The sequence below is a fragment of the Aulonocara sp. 'chitande type north' Nkhata Bay genome, linkage group LG6 (genome assembly GCF_057382095.1).
Source record: "Aulonocara sp. 'chitande type north' Nkhata Bay isolate Kocher_YH1m ecotype deep benthic linkage group LG6, A_spYH_male_GT1.1, whole genome shotgun sequence".
NCBI lineage: Eukaryota > Metazoa > Chordata > Actinopteri > Cichliformes > Cichlidae > Aulonocara > Aulonocara sp. 'chitande type north' Nkhata Bay.
This window is the reverse complement of record NC_141349.1, coordinates 33,234,308-33,257,370: the sequence shown is the minus strand read 5'-3', so window position 1 is coordinate 33,257,370 and position 23,063 is coordinate 33,234,308. Positions and strand designations below refer to the sequence as shown.

At 40.8% G+C, this 23,063-nt stretch overlaps 1 protein-coding gene across 2 annotated transcripts in view; it reads left to right on the top strand.

Moving 5' to 3' along the window:
- Window positions 1-23,063, top strand: part of mxi1 (max interactor 1, dimerization protein) — a 37,070-nt gene that overhangs the window by 5,286 nt on the left and 8,721 nt on the right. For both annotated transcript variants that reach the window (XM_086296403.1, XM_086296404.1), the window contains exon 3: window positions 1,252-1,281. In XM_086296403.1, the coding sequence (XP_086152529.1) occupies window positions 1,252-1,281 (30 nt within the window). The remainder of the gene's footprint in view (window positions 1-1,251; window positions 1,282-23,063) is intronic.

Sequence of the window (23,063 nt, the reverse complement as noted above, 5' to 3'; positions counted from 1 at the left end):
TGTGTGCAAAGAAGTCAGCGTTCAACACAAGACTGTGGCTATTCATTTTCCCAATAAAGAACTAAATGTGTGGCTGTTAGCTCATTTTTTATGACATTTATGGAGATCACCATTAAACAAAAAGAGATTATGCTGTTTTAAATGCACCATTCATATGATTTTAGTTTGTGTGGCTGGCCTGGTGAAGAGCACAGCCATACATGATTTCAGTGCTTATATAATGTATATAAAAGATGAAGGCATCCACGTGAGCATGTAGGCTCCTTCAGGTTTTAAGCAAATATCCTGCAGTGTCTGAAATGTGCCTGGGTTTTGTTGTAATAGTAGCTACTCAGCCTGGTCATAGACCTTGTCATGTCAAATCAAATATACTGCCACAGTTGACTTACCATACTGTCTAGCATATCCAACTAAATAAACAGTAATCTATTCATTAAAAAATGAATTCCTCTGAGTCTGGGCCAATTTTTACAGATGGAACCGCAGCATTCCCTCTGTTCTGTTCTTACCTCTTGCTTCGTCCATATTTCCTGCATGCTTATTACCAAGATGGCAAGAATAAAAGCATACTGCAGTATTGATAACCCACGCTATAGAAAAGTGCTTGACCAGGTTGCATCCAGCAGCACTCCCCTACCCCCATTTTGCCCCCTGGGAGGAGGTAGAGTGCAGTTTGTGTGAAAGGGAACTTGGCCATTTAAAAAATCTGGGGGAGGCCTTGTCTCCTTTCAGTATGTTTCCACACACAGACACTCTTAGGGACGAGCTGATTCACTTTAGATTATTAACAGAGCACTGAATCCTGGCTGCTTTTGTGTATTTGTGTGCGCACGTTCCTACTTTACCAGTCGCACACACATGCACAGTGTGAATGGAAGTGTCTGCAGTGTCACATCCTCCCTTGCATTATTGAGGAAGAGGCACTGTGCCACAGTGCATTCCTGGATGTCACGTTGACATTTGTTTGTGTAAAGGCTTCAGTGCACTGAGCCTAGAATTGGTCTAGTTTGAGATTAATTAATAAATCTGTTAATCAAATTTGACACTCCAATTCACCATTCACGTCTCAGCCCGTGGTTTTCTAGCTCATACATACTTAGTATTCTAATACTACCCATGTAAAGTAAATTGTTTTTTTTCTGATAAAGACGCCCTGTACCTTTTATTTTGCTTGCTCATTAAGGCAAAATTGTACATTTGTTCTCTTTTCTTTTTTTTTAACAGCTTCTGCTTTTTGTTTTTTGTTTGCAGGTCGACACATAACGAGCTGGAAAAGAATAGGTGAGTTGGCAGTGCATCTTTAAAACACATTTCGGATTTAATCAGACCACAGACTGCAGGCTCATACATGCCCTACCCACATATATCAAGTCTGTTATGACCTACTTCTTCATTTCCCCTACAAGGTTATGGCCTTTTAAGTAAACGCTTATTTTTCAACAGGTCTTTAAAGATAAAAGTACTTGGGTGGCCCAGTTGGGTTCATGAATTCCTCCTTTTCGTTTCACCTTACCCATTTCCACCTCTAATATGCATAATCCTTCCACCTTTTTGTGTAACAGTGAATCATATGCAGTTTCCTTCTCCACGTTTTTGCATATAACTCTGTGGGTATGTGTGACATAAACTTCTGTCTGAGCTCTTAGTTGATATTCAGTAATAGTTGACCAGTCTAGCAGTCAGAAAAGGGTTAAAATCGAATGAATGAAGTTGCCGTATAACGATATTGGGCATGTTTGAGCCACATTCTTTTGTGGTAAGTTACATCTTACTGAGGTTGTAACATAAGCATTTGTTAGTACTGGCAGGCTTTTTTTTTTACTTGCACGTTTATGTCTACACCCTCGTCCCGATTGTGGATACGTACTGCTCCGTTCAAGTGATTATATGCCATTTTACTCTGGCACAGCATAGATCCATTCATTTTCCAGATCAAAGTATAGCAGAACTGCACTGGTTAGCAGGGTTATGATTTTACTTTCCAACTTGTTTGTTACTAACAGAGAGGCGTGATTTTGAAGCTGCATCTCTGGCTAGGCTTAGATCTTTGGACTATCATGTTAATTATTTTAAGCCTATTTTGTTCAGTCAAATAAAATACGGGTGCTTTTCTGTTTGCAGTCCAATGGTTGTGTCCAGTTTGTGTACACGCCTGCAATTTTAGTGTGTAGCAGACATACGTTTGTCCTAGGGTATGATTTAAAAACTTAAAGTGAAATGACATTAAATCAATGTAGTATGTAGAAGCAGCATAAATTTCAGCACTGTATCTGCATCTAAAGTTTCTTATGTTTCTGTACTGAATTATGTCTGCATTCAAGTTGGTATCTGCAGTGTAGGAAGTGGTGCATTTAACCAGACTTTGGTTTGGGATGGTTTTATTGCTAAGAGCAACAGCACCTTGGAAGCCCTTATCAGACTGAGTTCACTACTAGGGTACTTGCTGGTGTTTATGCTCTTTATTCCATGCACAGTCAAGCACTAGAGCCTTTTCTTTGACACCATAAATAAGAATGGCCCGACTTGCAGGATTTATGGTAAATATATGAAAAAACGCATGCCTTCCATTTCATTATCTCTGAGCGTGTGGGTACAATGAAAGGATGCGAGAGGCTGGAACCATTCAGTGTAATTACATATCACCTCAGCCTGTTTTTTCTCGCCATTCTCCCTGGCAGCCTTTTCTGAAAGGATGGGAACATTGGAAGGAGAGCCGTCCAGTGATCTAAATATAGACAAGAGTTGATGTCTCATCTTGGTGCTCATATACAAAGCCACACAAGGCCGGCTGGTCGACTGAATGGCCTCAGCAGATTGCAGCACCCATGCGGAGTTGCATTTTTTTTTTCTTTCAGCGTTCCACCCCAGCAAATACATTTCAAAGGGGAAAAAAAATGTGCCAACTCAGTTGTTTGTTCCTAAAACACAGTGTGAAGGATGGATTTGTTCATTCTTTGGGCTGATCTTGTAGTAAGGCTTGTTTTTATGGCCATGGTCATTCAGAGTAGATTTGTATAAAGCCTATATGTGGGAATCACTGCTAACTATAACAGGAGATGCAGAATAGGTGTACTTTCCTACCCTTTTTGCTCTAATGCTTTTTTAAAAGTTTGAATTAGATTTGGTGATCTATATCTGTGTGAGTTTTGTTTGTCCATTTGCTCTGATGTTTTATACTCCATGCTATCTTCTGTTTGCATCATATATTACTCCTCCAAAAAATGATTACTTCATAAAGTAAGCATCCTAATTGTGTCACAATAATGCTTAGTTTGTATGAACAGGAATCTTCTGACTGTGCTGTTTTTGCTTCCTTTAATTAAATGGCACAGTCTGTAGAATCCCCTGAAAAACGGCCTACTTTCTGCAAAGCACTAAATCACTAGAGATGGTTTGAAGAAGTTCAGAAATAAGCTAACTTGTTTAAATGTTAAAAACGACTGACCATTCATTTGTGCGTTAGTTTAGTGTCAGTGTGTTTTCATTCGCAATACGTGCATAATGTCCAGTGAAACTTTCTATCCCGTCCCTCCTCTTTTTCCTGGCTGCACTTTGCAGAGACATGCAGCAGCAGAGCAGGCCAGGAATAAGCTGTCCTGTACCAAGTCTGGATACTGACACTAGGGCTGGGTATCGTCACTGATTTCTAGAATCGATTCAATTCCGATTCACAAGGTCCCGAATCGATTCGATCCACGATTCGATTTAATTCGATTCGATTTAAATCTGGGAAATTTTGACAGTCAGAGATATAATTCAGATCAGGACATTTACATATTTTTGTATCTATAAAAAGGAAGCTGACACTCTCAAGACTTTATCCAAGGTGTGAGCATCACAGCAGATGCCTTTGTGTCAAAGTAGCTGAAGATAAAACACAGAAAAACATGTAGGTGATTTTCCTGGCCTGGGATTTTATAAAAATATTCTGCAGTACATCAAAAACGAAAGAAAACCATTAATTAATCAACATTACCTCTGACGTTACAGCGGTTTTATTAGAGACATGGCTAAGCATTTTGCATTTTGAATAATTTTAAAAAGTTTCAATTTGTTCAGTATTGAACAGCAGAAATGAGGTTTTCTTTTCGGAAGACTGTAAAAGGGGAAAAAACAGCGGCCGACAGCGCTGTAAGCAACAGTAGACTTGTGTAACAAGCAAGCGAATAATGAAGAAAGCGAAACTGTTCGAGAGAGAGGGGGGGAGGGAGAGAGGGAGAGCTGCGCATCGCAATGGAAGCAAAACAGTAAAAGAGTGAATTCATGACGATGTTTATGTGAAGCGTTTGGATCTTCTTTTGCTGCTGGTTCGTCAATATTGTTTGGAGAGACATCAAACTAACAGCTTTAGAATCAGCGCATAAAGGGCGTGAACACAAAGCGCCGACCCGGATCAGCGAGCTGTCGGCTTTCAGCCCCGACTGTGAGAAAGGCGACATCTAACTGATTCTGATCCGCGGGTCGCGCTGTGTGTTTAAGTCTATGTGCAGAATCCCTGTACCTGCTCTCATTTACTGTTTGGTGGTTCTTGAAATTTTGTGAGATGTCACCAGAGATTCTGGCATTTCGGACAAAATAAATTTATATTAAAAAATCGATTCAGGATTTTAATGAATTGATTTTACGTTATCCAAGCCAGAATCGATTTTAATCGATGAATCGATTATAAAAACCCACCCCTAACTGACACCACTCTTCTCTTCACTCTTGTCTTTGTTTTCAGCTTGACACAGTTAGCTTGGTGTTGCAGCTTAGTAGCAGGCGAATAAGAGTTCATCCAAGTTGTTCATCCAAGTGTGTCAGGCTTATACCATGATCGTGCAACAGAAGCAGCTTTCGTTCCATGTCAGCAGAATTCCAAGTCCTGTAAATTGGAAGCAGCTCCTTTATGGTCCAGCCTGGGTGGAGCTTTTTCCAACACTTATCAAACTTGTGTATCTACTGCAGGCAAGATGATTTGCATTGCATGGCTACCGCAGCTCTTGATAACCTCTGAGGCTTGTAGACTCAGTGTGACAGCAGAGACGTTAGGACACGGATAAAAGGCACCGAAAGGGGGGGAAAAAATCCCCACACACATTCCAGATGCTTACCGTGGGACCAGATAACGTAGTCATCTGCCGCTTTGATCATGTACCTTCTAACAGCCTTATTTCACCTCCACATGTCACTGCTAAATTACACTCCCTTAGTAGGATTTAACAGTAAAAGGCTTGTATGACTGCATGTTGTGGTTCGACTGCTTTGATCTCACGGCCTTATGGTTATTAGTCATTTTCTTTAAACCGTGTTGATTATAAATTCAGAGTGCTCAGGTTAGTTGGTTATTTATTGTTGCGCGTTGTGTAAAGCATGTGCATAACATTAAACAATTAAGAGGTTTTTTTATGGCTCGGAGTTGAATCTGTAGGGGCTCGAGCAGTTGTGGATTTATTATAGCTAGTAAAAGCTTGTTTTATTGATTAATAATAAAGCCATCAATCAAAAGGTAACAAAACAAGAACCATTGCTTATCATCTGAGTTCCTCCTGAACTGCCACTCATCCATTTTTAATATAGTTCGTTGAGGCCAGGTCTGTAATGCAGTCAGAAAATTTTCCCAGGTAGTAAAACCAATGTTAGCTTTTCTTTTTGATTTGACACGGAGGAGCTGCCTAAGGCCGTTTTTATGCTCGCCATGTGGCTCGTGTCGCGGGTCTCTGGTGACAAGTTTCACATCACATCCTGTATTGCAAGACACAATCTTTGTGGAACAGTCTTTCACTAATCATGTCGGTTTTTACGGCCATTATAATGGTAATCCTGCACAGAAGCTCGGACACATACAAATACAAATGTTGGAGTAATTTGAAAAACTTGAGTTTTTGGAAAGAACGTTGCAAAAAACACTTGCCAACTCTTGGCTTCCGGTTTTGACATCTTCTCCTCCTTATCAGTGTGTATGACGTGATATTGTCTGAGTGGAGAAACCTATCGTTTTGGAGAATACTGCAACGGCTTCTTACAACTTAATTGCAGTTATAAATGGCTCCATCTGTGCAATGATGGCACAGCGGTGAGCAAAGCGACCACTGCACAGGGTATTTTAGCACCTCAAAGAATGAGCTAAACACCTCTGAGAGTGATTCTGTGGATATGTTTATCAGAAACACCCTTAGCCATTAGAGGTTGGCCTGCCTGGCATGTAAGGAGTGTTTGTGAAGTCCTGATTTTTATTTTTTATTTTTTGTCTAAACATGTAATGCCTCATTTGCAGTCACCTTTTGTTTGTGTATGTGTGAAGTGTATGAACTTGACATGAACTTGGTCGGATTTACCTTTAGCTGTTATATAAACAACACCTATTATGACAATTTTCAGGCCAATATATAGTCTCCAGCTGAGTGGGATCACATATTTCAGAGTTCAAAGAAGGTTTTTATTAATGCAGTTACCTAGTTTAGTCCCTGCTTTTAAAGCCCACTTTCTTTTCAGAATATGCAGACCGTTACTGGCCAACAAAAAAAACTGCTTGATCAATGACAGTCATGTGAAAAAACACCTTTGCTATCTCTGCTGTAAATTTTATCAGGAGGACACCACTGACATTGAAGGTCTTAAAGCAAACTGCAAACATACCAAATCATATTCATCTGCTCATGTCTGGGCATAAATCCAGTCCAAAATGTAAAAAGTGGATAACACGCAATAACACGCATGCATGCGTGACACAAAATTAACTGTGATTCAGCTAGTCACAACCCATACAGCAATATTTTTCTTTATGTGTTCAGACTTTTGAAAGCTTTTCTTAATTTTCCAGTAAGTCTAAGCTAAATATCACTAAAGAAGGGTGGCACATTTTTTAAATGGCACATTACTTTGTTGCCACTGACTGCCCTCATTCATTTCTGCTCTTTCTAACCAGTGGGCTTAAAACACTGCACTGCTGTTCCAGCCTTTGGGTTGAATGAGCAGTTGAACATGAATAAGCCTGGGTTACTCTGACTGTGTTGATGTTTCTTGAAGAAAGCAATACTGCTTCTCGAGTCCAGGGAGTGCTGCCCATTCTCAGGCCCTGCTGCAGGGTCTAAAACTGGGACCATTTGTTCTGACCAACGTGACGACTTGTAAGCTTTTCTTGGCTCAGAAAAGCAGCTTAAGAGACTTGATCTTTGGTCTGGTGAGCCCAGCTAGAGCATGCACATGTGCTGAGGCATGTCACCTACCCTCTCTCTGAAACCACTCAGACCCAGTTCTGAATAGTCGAGCTAAGCTTTGATTTAGCCAACGATGGTATCTCAGTACAAGGAAGTTATTGAGATGCTGATGGGATGAGTAGAGAGATTGGTCAAACACACCTAATTAAGGGAGCCTTAAGAAGCACGCAAGCCTTATATAAACTCTCAGTGTGTGTACAATGAGCATTTCTGCCCTGTCAGTAGGACATAAGCCTGTACTCAGTTGGCAAACAGTCAATTTGTAGCTCTGGCTAGAAGTCTACCTGCTCTACCGACTAGTGTGGAGGGTTCCCAGCTGCAATGAAGACGTTATTTTCTCTTTTCAAAATTATAGTTCACTCATAACATGGTGAAAGAATCTTCACACTTAAATTGTGTGTTCTGGAATGTGTGTATTGTTTTCAGCCAACTATAAGACAGGCTGAGACGTTTGCATTTCACTTGTGCCACATTGGTAGCATAAGTGAACTATTCTGAGTCAAGTGGAGGGAAACTGGATTAGCCTTTTCTGATTTGCATATCAATCGCACCTGCTGCTGGGTTTCTGAGGGTTCTGACAGTAACGCCTTTTTGTAGTTTGGCATTCTTAGCAGGCCAGTCACATACATCTTTTCGGGGAGCACTTACCTTTTAACATCAAAAATGTGAAAAATCCACATAAGCCTCCAGATTGTGTTTTTTTTTTTTTTTTGTTTGTTTTTTTTAAATAGACAAATAGAACCTTTTTACTGAGAAGGAAACAACAATGGAATAAAGTACTGTTAAAATCTGAAAAAAAAAGTTTGCAAACATTTGTTATCACTGGCATGCTGCCAATGTAAGCTCAATAACTGTTGTAACTGCTTCTTTAAAAGACTTCCTGGTCAAATGAATGATCAGTTTGAATCATCTTATTACATGGGGTGCTATAATTATCTCACACCTTTATTACTATCTGTAATTTCAGTATCAAATACTGCTTGATTGAAAACAGGTCTGTAAGGTGTCATGGACATAGCATGTTCTGGCAATCCTCACTGGTTTGCCGTCAGATAAGACCGTAGATCTTTGTTTCGTCCCGACACAAATGTTCTGTAGACAGGTGTAAAGAAGACCCATACAGAGGATTATATGTAGGCACTTGAAGGCTTCCTCATCACTCACATCTTGTCTCGGCTCTTCTGACCCTTAACCCCTTGTCTGGGCTTCTTCTTGTTGTGCTTTTATCCTGCAAGAGTACATCTACACAGCACTCTGTGGAAGGATGGTGTGACCAAAAGGAATAAAGCTGAATGGCTATAGAAGCTTAGTCAGCAGGTTTAAGCCATCAAACAATCCCCTCTCTGACTCAAAACCTGGTTAAATTTTCACTGATTAAAATAGAAACATTTTCTTTTTATTAGTTTGTAGGTGTTCGGTCTTGTTAGGTACAGGCTGTACACACAGTCTGTACCATAATACTCTGCAAAATGTTCCTCCTACACATTGGGTTTTTTGACCTGTGCCATTAACAAAACTGTGTGGGGCTGCTTGATTAGGCCACTTTGGAGAAAATGGGTGACGCTGGGGTTACATAATGTTCCAGGAAGAAATGTTCCTGCATCCCTTCCTTTTTCCTGAAGAAGCTTGTTAAATGATCTGCCTGGTGACTTAGGATAGAAAGAGGTAAAAGGGGATGCTAGCTGAAAGTGCAAGACACACTCAGTTAGGCTAAATCTGACTATTGCTTCTATTTTTAGCCTCACAGCTGGGGAAAAAGGGGGAAAACACCACTGTCTTCTGACCAATCACAGAGGTTAATTTTTCACCAATGAGAGCAGTGTGATGGAGATGCATAGGAAAAAAAAGTCTCCACCCTTTACTGCCTCGTGTACTTTCTCATCATCAAACCTGCACTGAAAGTCATATGAAATGCACATGTTTAAAACTAATGCATAACTTCAGTAGAATTGCATGCCACCAGCTGGATTCAGTGACTTTAAGTAAATTTAGAGAGAGAATCGTGTACATTTTGCGCATTAAAGGTTGATGTAGAGCATTCGGCTGACATGCCTTCCCCCACTCTCAATTGGATGTATTAAAGCACATGAACAACTAAGGGGGTTGTTGTTTGACAGGACCCAACCTGCCCCCAGAGCCAACATCTGGTTGGATGTCCCTGGCTTTACACTAGGCCCATTTTTGGAGAAAAGCCATACTGGAGTTTTAATCCAAAGCTTTTGCCCTCACCCCTCCACTGACAGAAGGCTGAAGGGAAACTGAGGGTTGCCGATGGGTCAGTGACTGTGTGTGCCATTGTGTCCTCAAGCTGAAGAGCAGACAAATGGAAAAAGAGGTTGCTCCCTAAAAGAAGAAATGAATGTGTTTTGAGTAGTGTAGGTATACAGTCACATGATCTAATCTGTGGGATTTAGGCCATTTGCCAAAGACACATGTATTGGTAATATTTTAGATCAGGTGGTATCACTCTTTTAAAGTGCCCTGCCCTCCATCTCTCGTCACCTCCGACCCGTCAATTACACCCCCCCATTCCTCCTTTGCCCTCCAACTCTGGCTCTGTTTCTGTGGCCTTCTTTTTTGTTCAGGCCATCTATTTGTCAGTTTCCTTCTTTCTGTTTCTCTCTCTCTCTCGTCCAACCTTTGTCAGTGGACCAGATTAAAAGGCAGTGTGCACGTGTGAACTAATCCGTGCGTTAGTGATGGGTTTCAGCCCCAGAGTCTCTTGGCCCAGCCACACAAAGAGCGCATCGCCCTCTCTCTATTCCAGCACGCTCTGCACGTGTGTGTATTTGTGCGTGAGCACGTGTTTATGTCTGTGGTTGCTGCTCGAAAAGGGTAAATTGACGCATTTTTGCTTTCATCCCAGTTCTCTCAAAGTGATTTGTTTTGTATCATCTGTTTTCATTCGTTTCAGCCTGTCCTCCATCTCTCCTTTGCCATGTGTCATGAATGTGTTTCAGCAAGTTTAGCATGACACCAGCTGTGGCCTGGTGAACTGTGTTCTATTTTATTTACCAGTTGTGTCCTTTAGATTTGTGGCAGGGATTCTGCAGGTCTACAGTGATTTCTTTCTTTATTTTATTTTTTTAAAACTTCCATTTGCATTTTATTGCCCTCGGTTTCCAGTCTCGTTTTAGCTCCGAATTCATATCCATATATACATTTTTATTGTGAGCTTACTGCCATTGGAAAAATTGTCTCTCTTTTCCACACACTGAATCTCTTTTTTTGGGATTGAGGTCAAAACTGCCTGAATGCTCAGTAGTTTCATTCCCACCCACCCACATGTGGCAATGCATTTTCACACCCTTTGCATTTTTTATTTTTTATTTTTTTGTTTTGTTGTGTTCCCTGTCATCTAACCAGACTGTCCTCATTTGGCATAGTTTGTGTAGCGTACCAATACTTTTTAATTATTATTTAACTCCTTAGCCAAGAAGGATCCTGCTGTATGTGGAAATGTGACGCAATCCCTTTCTGTTTATCAAATGCAGTAAAAATCTGTGAAAAATCACGTTTGCTCGTAAGGCACTGACCATGTAAGAAACTTTTCTAGTTAGATATATATCTGTACACTCAAAATTCTGTTCCTTGTGGCAGCTGTGCTTTTTATATATTCCCTGTCTTGTGAAAAAGAAACGCCTCCAGATTTTCCTGCCATTAAAACTGGAAGTGACTTTATGAGCCCTCACCTACTGTCACTGTCCAACTGGGCAAACAAACTTTTCTAATACTAACGGGCTAAGATCAGTTAGAGTATTTTTCTAACTAATTTTGGCTGACATAATGCATCAGAGATTATTGGCATGCTGTGATTTATTTATTTTTTTGTCTAAATTTACATAACAATAATGATCACCCAGAGAGAAAGTTGGAAGCAACATAGACGGTGTGCACCCTCCTGGATAACAGACCACAAGAGCAGCATAGCTCCTTTCCCAACAGCTTATTCGCTGGTTAACAGAAAAATAACTTACAAATCCAAATATTAATTCGGTTAACTAATATGCAGGTTCAGCTCTTGATGCCATATGTGCATGCAATATGTATGTTCATGATGAATTTTGGGCTAAGGATGTGTTTTTTTGTTTTTTTTTTAAAGAACTTCTGCCATCACTAAGCGCAGTTGAATTCCACGTAGACCGCCGCTCGTTTGTGCCCATGGCCAGTTTCTGGGCAGATTACACAGGCAGAACCCTCCCCTTCCCCCCTCACTCTTTATATCCCTCACCCTTGCTATCTCACTCTGACTCTCTACATTCATCCCATCTGTCCATGTTTCATAGAGGAGATGAGGAAGGCATCAGGCTTTCAGAAAGAAAGAAAGGAGAAAAAAAGCCTACAGTTGCTTCAGAGCACGGATCTTAATTTGTCAGTTGTGCAGCTTTTTAGCTTTGTTATAATCTCACAATCATATAGCTTTCAAAAATTTGTGGCACCCGTGCATTGTCAGTAGCTGTTAATGACTTCGTAGCACGTTATGGACGAGCCATGGGCAAATGTTTGAACCATCTGTAAAATCATGAATCAACACAAGTTTTTTATTTTAGTTGTTTTACATTTAAGTAAAACCTTAAATGTAAGCTCATCTCCATCTGCACTTCTCATTTCCTTAACTTGCCATTTATAGCTCAGATAATAAACCTGTAATTGGCTAAAGCACATACAACAGGCTCCAGTTTTGCAGCCAGGCTGGTGCCTCTTTGATTACTGTTCCAGTAGTTAAACTAGTAAATACTGGTATTTCGTAAGGTGCCCTGCTCTGTAGGGTCAGACATCTGACCTTGGCTTCAGCTTGACAGCAGTCATGTGAGAGGGACAGATGATCCCACCTGAACAAACAAAAAAAGAGAGAAAGCCATAGATGGCATAATAGACAGAGAGTACTAGAAGAGGTAACTTTAGCAGAAAACACAACCGTGGCCTTTGTAGTAAAACCCAACAAAGAAAGGTGGTGAACAAACACGGAGAACAGCAGAGAACTGTTGTTCCCTTACTGTTTTGTGTGTATCTGTTTGTATAACATTAGAAATGCTCGTGCTGTTGAGCTACGCAGGACACAGTTATTAATGTACATGTTAATGTGATATATTGTTTATATCTATTCATTTTTAAGGTAAACTCCAAATGGAACCAATATATCAGTAACATATACAGGTGACCGTAGTGTCAATAATCGACCTAACTGACTGTTCCAGTGGTGGTGATGACATTTACCACTGTTTGGACACCTTGTTCCTCTGCTGTGTAACATCAGTTAAGCACTGGGCAAATGTTCAAAACTAGTAAAATGAAGGGCTAAAAGACAGTTAATTGTTGATAATGAAAAGTTATTTGTTTCTTTTACACAAAGAAAGGAATAAATTACAAAAAACCTAAATGAAAATGATCTGTACCTGCATCAGGCTTTGGCTAAAGTGTTACAATCTTTGCATTAGTTGTTTAAAACTGTTCAGTTCTTATAGTTACACCAAAAGTATCATGGGACAAATGTAGGTACTTCCATTTGATTAGCGCCCTGTTCATTTATATTACATGTCACCATCTGTGGTGTGGACCACGGTGCCACATGTGGTTTCACTCTGTATCCTCTGTGAGAAGGAGCCTTGCGTGTGATTTGCCGTAGTGGCTGGGCTTGGGTAGCTTAAGCAGTAAGCATCTCACATTTGCTATTTTTAACCACGAAGTAATGGATTTGGAATGTTCTGGAAAATAATGTCCAAAGCACAGGAAGGAAAAAAAAAAACATCTGTGGCCACATTTTTTTTTTTTTTTTTTTTTTTTTTGTTTCGATTTAATTGCACTCCCCCTCAAAATAGATCATTTACTGTTGAAGTTGATGTAGCTCCTCAATGAACATGGCTTAGTCTACTTTAAATGAGGCTTTGCATTATAAAATACTGTAATCACTTCAGTAATCGTTGACATCATGTGAATCACGATTTTCTTTAAATGAGTCTTGACACCGCAGATGGAGGAAGGAACAAAAGAACTGCCTCTAAGTCATATTCTTCCCCCTCCCTAATAGGGTGTTTAATGATGTCTTAATTTCCTTTCTTATGTCACGTTAAAAGATTTGCCACTGAGACAGTCAGTGGCGACGTGTAATTAGTGTAATAACTGAGCGAAGGGTCACATCCTCTCCCTCCACATGCACTAGAAGTAGGTCAGATTTTGTGTGTGTGTCTGTCTCTGTATGTGTGTGTTAAGTGGGTTTCAGAGAGTGGGGAATTTGCAAAAGAGTAGTGCATTGACTGGTATCTGGGCTGGAAATCTGAGACTTCCTTTAAAAGCATGTACAATAATTATGTCAGACAACGTAGATGGCCCGAGAAGTGATCCATTATTTACGTATTCACAAGTTTAGAATCTAGGGCAGCTACATTTTCCCCTCCATAAGTCACACTTTGAGTAACTGTGTTGGTTCCAGAGGACTTTAAATGAGAAATAATCAGAACCAAAAGTGTGCCTTTGAGATGTCATATTATAACTCTTTGCATTCAGGTGTTCAGTCCTTGAAGATCCTAGTTAAAGATGTGAACATTTAAGGTTTCATTAAGGATTCCTGTGTTTATTGAGGAATCCATGTGGTTAATACAAAGCCTGTTATTTAATTCACATGCCAGTCTCTGCTGGAACTGAGGATGTGTTTAAATGAGAATTTTTACTTGCAGATCATAGTCATAATATCTTCACACTTCTCTCATACATTGTTGAAACATTTCCAAGACACTGCAGTTCTGATTTCCTCACATTTCACTTGTCGTGTTAATCGTGTGGGAATAACAGCAACATGTCAGAATACGTAGGAAAGCATGGATGCGCTGCAGTGTTTGTGCCCTTCATTGCTGTTCCAAAGGCAAGCCTTTTCTGCACGTGTGTTCCTGCATGGATGATACAAGAAAAAGGGAGGCGAGTGCTGAGCTGCTGTACATAGGATGTGCGTAGGTTCTGTCAGAGTAATGGTGGGCAGCTCCTCCATACCAACGGGGAGCGCTTCAAAGTGGTTCTTTAAAAAGAACTCTGCTTCAGTCACATTGGAGGCAGTTTGATGCATTTTGACAACATGCGAAACAGCTAGAGGCATATAAGGAGAGCGGTGCAGAATTTTAAAGTATAAATTCTCATCTTATCAATCATGAATTTAATTGTTCATTTGCAACGATGAGAAGCATTTAAATTACACTCGGAAGTGTTGTTAGCCCTTATACATAAAAGGTAAGTCTGTATTAAACTGAACTAAAGCAAGTACCAAAAAAAGAAATGTGATTATTAGAATAAAAAGGCAATGTTGTGCACATGACTCACAGAGAAGCTAGATTTTGAGGGGTGCATATGAAAGAAAAGTGCAGTGCAGTGACCCAGGGCTGCCTGGCGGCTCGGTCACATGCCAAAGCCAAAAGGCAGAGCTCGTGCTTGCCTGCTTACCCATCTGGGGTCCTTCAGGAACACAAGACACAGTTCATACACCCAGACTTCCAAGCATGACAAACTTGCATGCATACATTCCATGGAAGTGCATCACTGTCTCCTGAGGAAAAGGAAAGGCTGGCTTTCTAAGTGTTCAACCTGTAAGCTTTGTCTTTTAGGATTCATCATGGGAGTGCATTCATATAAATGTGCATATGCATTAGAGGATATATATTTCTTGTTGTTGTTGATGATTTTTATAAGAGAGTGTGGGAGAAAACTCACTACCTAACTGTCAGTTATTTCCCTCTACTGAACAGAACTAGGCTGTTTTGCTTACTGTCACTGAGTGATCTGTCCTCTGCGTGACAGTTGGTAGCACAGGTCCTGGTAGCCACGGGTAGCCATCTAATCCGCCACAGATGGAGAACTCTTCATTCAACCTACATCGCCATGCCATTCATTAAACTCTGGAAGTGCAAAGTAGGGAATTATTTTCTTCGCTGGTTTTAGTCTACTTAGACATTTTGTCACTTAACAGATATCTGGAAAGATTCCCAGTCACACAGTAGATCTTGTTAGTCGTTGTTCATCTGTTGTTTGATGAATGAGATGATTATTTTTTGTTCAATTGGATTTATTAATATCATAGCTTGATTAGTCCATGTAACAAAAACAAGCACTCACTCAGTCTTCTGTACAGATATGGAAGCCTTGACTTTATGTTCATCTCACCTTAACATTATAAAATCTTCTTTAAAAATATTACTCACACATACAAAAAAATGAACTCAACAAGTGGTCGTTCCTCTCAGGAGAGCTATTTAAACCCCATAATCTTTGACCAGTGATTGCATATTAATGATCAAGAAACTGACCTCACAGCCAATTATAAGGTTGGGGAAACCTGCAGTCAGCTGAGACTGAAGAAGTCACTTGGATGAGTGACCAAACGTTTCTCTCACAGAAAACGCTACGTCCAGATGAACAGAATCAACTTCTTGTTATTTAACTCCACTGAAATTGACTCCACATCAGTCACCACTGAATCACCCTGTGATCCTGTGATGTCATATCCTTTAACCAAATATGTTTAAGCAGTCCTTAGCATTAGCAGCAGAGGACATGAAGTTATGGGGCTACACAGTAAATCCATAGCTGTTTATGTAACTGGCACCGGCCTTTTCTAAGAACTCTGGGAACAGAAGGCTCTATTGCTGGTTACATAGCTACAACAGGGTGGAGGTGATACTGCCTGCAGCAAGCAGGTATTTATGGTCACAAGCCTGCACTCATATTGTAAGCTGTAAAGGGCTTAAGCTCTTTGGCTGCTGGTCTACATGATAAACAAGCCTTTTTTAGGGATTAGAGACCTGCTCTGTTAGGCATCAACAGTAGCCAGGAACTTATGACCTTTAGCCTCTAAGTAAGACAGTTATACTTTATCTAGATTGACACAGTGATGTAGAGGTCTTTCTGTGTGGCTCAAGCCACATTATTGTACCCTTCTTCAAGACCAGCCTCTTCAACAGGGCTGGTCATTGCAATCAGGATTGGAAATAAGTTGATCACACTGACATTCAAAGGTCATTTAGCTCTGAATTGAACACCTTGTGCAGGGACTGCACCATATGCACATCTGCTGCCTGGTGTTCGAGTTAATGTTGGTGACTAACATGGTGAACGTGTCTGACATTATCTTTGCTTGCCTGTAGCTTTAGGGACATACTGCACGATCATTTTTGACACACTGCCCTGTCGAGGATAACACCTCCAGTTTGGCTTCCTATTACCAGCCTGTCCAATGTGATAGTGAAGAATTACACAACAATAACCCTTCTCAGTTTTGATTTTCACAGTTACATACTGCTCTTCTGACGCTCCTTGTTATGCTTTTTGGACTTCTTTGCCATTTATAGTTATCGGAGTGCTACACGGTAAAGCATGTCATCCACCCAGAGATAAGAACGCATGCCACACAGGCGTTTCACATGCCTGTCTATCAATAAGAGGCACAGAGAGGGTTTTGAACGCTACTAACGATTACTGTAGCTCGTGTTGAGTACATTACCAAAGGTGGTTATAAAAAGGTCAGAAGCAGGAAAGGACAGTGATAAAATAGGTGACAAACTATTTATCATCATCATAATCTCTTCCTTTGGTGTTTGAGGTTTTATGCTGTTTAAGAAAAAAATTGATTTAGCAGCCAGACCAGTGACAAACTGGTTTACATGCCGAGAAGCACAAGTTCAGTAATATCCAGTGATAGAAATGTGGTGATAGTGGTCAACAGAACAGTTCATGGTTTGGTTTTTTTTGTTTTTTCTGTTTTGTTTCTTTTTGTTTGTTTTTTGTTTTTTGGGGGGGAGGGGGGGGTCCATGTCAGTGGGTCAGGATGAGAGAAGGATGGAAGGAGTAGAGGAGTGGTTTTAAGTGGAGGGTTATCTGGGGTTGTCTGCTAAGATATTTACATTTATCTCTCTGGGACTGGAGGAGAAAGCTGTGGTCTCCGATGTCTGGAGTTTGTTAACTAAATGCCTAACAAGCCAGACAGACAGACCCACACATCAGCACTGTGTCCCGCTCTGCCCTCACCGCTTCTTTACCAGACAGCCGATGGCCATCTGTGGAAAAATGCTTGCATATAGACTAGAAAAAAGCAGTGAATGAGACTTGTGTGTACATGCATGAGGTTGGTGTAACGCGAATTAATATTTGTGCCAGCTCTTCAGCAACAGCTCCCTGATAAATAATATATTGGCATATCAGCAGAGCTGAAAACACACTACGTGCATAGCTCAGTTGATTTCAAAATGGTTGGACTGCAAACATGGCAAATTACGCTTAATGCCTTATTTCCACATAATCCAGTAATAATCCTGATTATAGCTTTTAACAGAATACACTGAACTCTAATCACTCTCAGAAATATTCGGCCATGTTGTGCTTTGTTGTACGTCCTCGACGTCTCCCAGGTGCAGCTGCGTGTATCGCTCAAGGCTGCTTTAAACGAGTAGCATGTGAATAAGTGACAACTGATGTATGTGTAGACGAGGGTTTGAGATGAGACACGCAGATATACATTACGCAGATAAAGAGGAAAAGGGGGCGGGGGGGCTCTGCTTTGTCCTGTGAATAGAACTGATTAAATGGACAGATGTCCTGATAGTCATCATGCAAACTCCCAGAATAAAAGGCTGTGTGTGTCTGTGTGTTGTGACTTCCTAACTTTTACTCACGCAGCCTGAATCAGGGCTCCTCCTAGTTCCCTCCCCAAACATGCAGTGTTTGTTGAAGCACACACTCACGCACACATTACTGGCATAATGGCTGTAATGGCTTGCTCTTATGTTCTTATCAACACCATCCACACTGACCCCCACCCCTACACATATGCACACAGACAGATATACTCTATGCAGCACTTACATGTATCCAACAGTCTTAAAGAGCATAGCAGAGAGCTGTCTAGCCCATCTTGCAACTTGGTGCAGTGAAGCCCTGCTCTGGTCCCTTGAGTTTGTCTCCTGTAAGCGTCCCAAGAGAACGTTTCTGAGTCTTGGTTGCTCCACTAAGTCTACTGCCTCCTAATGTCTCTCCACCTTTCCCTCCAGGCTAGCTGAAAGACAGCCCCTGCTAATGGAGCAGTGATTGTGTTATAGCCACAATTATCTCTTTTTACCTCTCAACTCTGGTCCATTAGCAGGATAGATAGTACCTGGGGCTTGTCTTCAGTCACAGAATAAGGTACTGTCAGGATGATGGACTACATGAGCTGAGAGAGGTCCTGGAAATGCCATTATACCACCACCATGCCTTTTATCGCCAGATGAAACTTATTGTAATGTAGGCGAGACAAGTATCCATACCTAGATTTATTAAATACATGCAGATGATAAACCTCCTCGTTGTTGACCCGTAATTTTGAGATGATCAAGACTCAAGCCAAATCTGTCACGGGTGGAGGCCAGCACCCCAAAGACAACAGAATACTGCCTACATCTAGCTACTGAAGCAAGGGTGTTACAGACGAAATAATAATTTAAATCGAATAATTTAAATAGCTTGACATCACAAGTAAAGAGAGATGCCATATTTTATTTGTTAGGGTGCACTGCTCCTCTAAGAGCCTTTAGACCTTTGATACATAGTTACAATGGGCTACACATTCAATGCTTTGTTTGTTTGTTTTTTAAATATTTTTATTGAGAGACAAGTGTACAGTAGTTTACAATGACAACACAATCTGTTCCCCTCACATATTTTTTTAGTTTTTCTTACATGAACAGACACAATAACACACACACAGGCACATCTACACACACGCTTAAGTAAACAAACAAAACAAAACCTAATAAGAAACCCAAAACAAGAAGAGACATGATATTAATCAGCTGGTAGAGCGTTTAATGACTTGCAATAGTCCACGAAGGGGCCCCAGATAGAATAAAATTCTCTGTATTTGCCCTTCGCCACAAGGCCTATCTTTTGCAATTTAAGAGATGACATCACATCTCTAAACCAAAAAGAAACTGAAGGTGGCTTTGAAGATTTCCAAAGGAGTAAGATGCAACGTCTAGCCAAAAGTGATGTAAAGGCTAATATTTTGAAGTGTGTAGGGTCGGTTAGACCAGTGTTGACTGGAAGCCCAAAAACAGCTAGAAAAGGGTCCATGCAGATTTGGGTCCCAAGAGCTTTGGAAAGAATAACTGAATACTGACTCCAGAAGCCATGGAGTCTTGGGCACAGAAAGAACATATGGCCTAGGTCACATGGGGTGGCATGACATCTCTCACACTGATCCATCACTTGTGGGTAAATCTCAGACAGACGAGACTTTGAATAGTAAACCCTGTACAACACCTTGAACTGGATGAGTTGTAACCTGGCACAGGACGTACTATAACGGACATTGGATACTGCTTTCTCCCATTGCTGATCCGAAAAAATTATTCCTAACTCCTGCTCCCAAGCCCCCCTAATTTTAGCAACGGAATGGACATTTAAATCCATAAGTTGTTTATATATTAAAGATATAATTGACTTCTTATTGGGTTTAAGGGATAAGAATTCCTCCCACGGTTGGACATTTGGGAGAAGAGGGTAGGAGGGGAAGAGAGCAGAAGTGCAATGCCGTGCCTGAAAATAACGGAATAGATTGGTAGCCGGAAGATTTGTTTCTGAACACAGGTCTAAAAAAGTTAAGAAAGTGCCATCTTTATAGAGATCCTTAAATGTATTAATACCATGACGCTTCCACTGTACATAGGTACCATCAATGAGGCCAGGAGTAAACAGATGGTTCTGCGTGATGGGCATGTGTACTGACGCAGAGATGTACTTAAAATGACTCCTGAATTGTGACCAGACCCTTAGACTAGACTGTACCACGGGATTTTGGGTGAAATGAGAAGGCTTAAGTGGTAGTGGAGAGAATAATAAAGCTTCTAAGGATGAGGAAGTGCACGACAGGCGTTCCAGTTTGCACCACAGCAGGTCTTGAGATTCAAGCCAATGGGTCAATTTGTGAACATGAGAGGACCAATAGTAAAATAAAAAGTTAGGCAAGGCAAGACCACCATCAAATGTCAGTCTCTGTAATAATGATTTCCTCACCCTGGGGTGTTTCCCTCCCCACAAAAACGATGTAACTAGCTGGTCTAACTTTTTGAAAAAAGCTTTAGGTAAAAATATAGGAATACTCTGAAACAGAAATAACAATCGAGGCAAAATGTTCATCTTTACAGCATTGATCCGACCAATTAGGGACAAAGGTAGCGATTTCCATCTCTGAAAATCTGATTGAATTTGAGTCATTAAAGGGGAGAAATTGGAAGAGTATAGAGAAGACAAAGTACGAGTCATGTTAACTCCCAAATATTTAAAGCCAGCAGGGCTAAGTCTAAAAGGAATGTCAGATTGTTTAAGTGTAAGACTTAAAGAATTTATGGGGAAACATTCACTTTTAAGAAGATTTATTTTGTAACCTGACAGAGAGCCGAACTTGTTTAGTAGAGACACAATCGATGGTATGCTAGATAAGGGATCAGAAACATATAGAAGCAGGTCATCTGCATATAAAGACAATTTTACGTCAAGGCCTGACCGGGAAATACCACGAAAATGAGGAAGGGCCTTCAAAGCTACAGATAGGGGTTCAATTACAATAGCAAAAAGTAGGGGGGACAGGGGGCAACCCTGTCTCGTCCCGCGTGACAATGAGAAGTAGCCAGAGGAAACACCATTTGTATAGACACTGGCTTGGGGTGCCCTGTACAACAGTCGAATCCATGAAATGAATCTGTCCTTGAAACCAAATCTTTGCAAGACCGCAAAGAGAAAGCTCCACTCTACACGATCGAAAGCTTTCTCAGCATCAAGTGAGATAACTACTTCTGGATTAGTGGTTGAGTGTTGGGAAAGAATGACATTCAAAAGCGTGCGGACATTAAAGAACAGCTGGCGGCCTTTAATAAAGCCATTCTGTTCATCTGAAATAATAGTAGGAAGAACCTTTTCAAGGCGAATTGCTAAAATTTTAGCCAAGACTTTAACATCAACATTCAGCAGTGAAATAGGCCTATACGAGGTGCAAGACGTAGGATCCTTACCCTTCTTTAAGAGAACAGTAATTAGTGCTTGAGACAATGTAGGGGGCAATAGACCACGTTCAAAAGATTCATTATACACTGAAAGAAGTAGTGGGGCTAACTTGTCTATAAAAGTTTTTAAAAATTCAACTGAAAACCCGTCAGGTCCTGGTGCCTTACCATTGTGCATGGTCTTGATTGCATGCACAATTTCATCCAGCCTAAGAGGGGCATCTAATTGTTCAGCTATAACAGGATCGACAGTGGGCATTGTAAGACCGTTAAAAAAAGAATCCATCTCTGAGGCGTCAGCAGCAGATTCAGATTCATATAGGGAGGAATAGTACGTCTTAAACACCTCGTTTACTTCCTTTGAATCAGAGACCGAGTTGCCTGCCGCATCTTTAATTTGGGAAATTAATCGAGACGAGGCCTGACGTTTTAACTGATGGGCCAAAAGCCTTCTGGGCTTATCACCATATTCATAATAAGTCGCACGCGCACGAAGTAAAAGACGTTCAGCATCTGCCGTAGAAAGTAAATCAAATTCAGTCTGCAAGTCAAGTCGTCTTTTATGCAAATCGGGAGTGGGACTGTCAACAACCTGTCTATCTATGTCACAAATTTGTGTAGTCAAAGTTTGAAGTTTGGCTTTGTGGCTTTTAGTGGAATGGGCAGAGAAAGAAATTATTTGCCCACGCACATATGCCTTAAGAGATTCCCAAAGCAATGACCTCGTAACAGTATTGCTGTCGTTAAACACCATAAATTCATCAATTGCGGATTTGATAAAGGTAACAAACCCCTCATCCGAAAGCAACAAAGAGTTAAATCTCCAGGGTGAGGAAAAAGAGGACTGGGCTATGAGCTTGATGTCAACGCTAAGTGGTGCGTGATCGGAAATGACAATAGGATGATATGTAGATGACAGTACTTTTGGAATAAGGGAACCGTCCACAAAAAAATAATCAATCCGCGAAAAGGACTGATGTACCTGAGAAACGAAAGAGTACGCTCTGGCAGTAGGGTTAGAAAACCTCCAGGGATCTACAAAACCATTCTGAAACATAAACTCAGAAATAGACTTGGACATAGAGGATTGGGTCAGGGTCCGAGGATTCGAACGATCTAAGGCAGGATCAATAACACAGTTTAGGTCACCACCCAATATCAAAAGATGAGTATCAAGGGAAGGGAGACTACTCAAAAGTGCATCTGTAAAACCTGGATTATCAAAATTTGGCGCATACACATTGACTAAGAGGACGGGTACATTGTACATGGTGCCTACAACAACCAAATACCTCCCGTTTTTGTCAGCTTTAATCTCAGAGGCTGTAAACTGTACCCTTCTGTTTATTAAGATCGCCACCCCCCTGGCTTTTGAATTAAACATTGAATGGAAAGTATGACCCACCCATGGGCACCTGAGCCTAAGATGATCCCGATCTCGCAAATGGGTCTCTTGCAAAAACATTACATCACTCTTTAAACGTTTAAGATGCGTAAATATTTTAGATCGTTTAATTGGGCTATTCATACCTTTGACATTCCAAGTTAAAAATCTAATACCACTATTGCCTAAGGACTGACCTGAAGTGCTGATCATTGCAGAAAGACAAAAGAGAAAATACTTATTTCTTCACCCCCAAAGAAAGAACAAGTGGGAAAAACACACTCACACAAACACACAACGCAAACCCACAACAACAGAAGTACAGCTTCAGAATAAAAATAATAATAACACGTCAAACACACCCACCCGCCTCCCCCCTGCACAGCAAAAGCCCCCATCCCCAAACGACGGAGACGGCAGTGCACGCTCCCACCCGGAGCAATCTGAACAAAAACGCTCCCGACTACG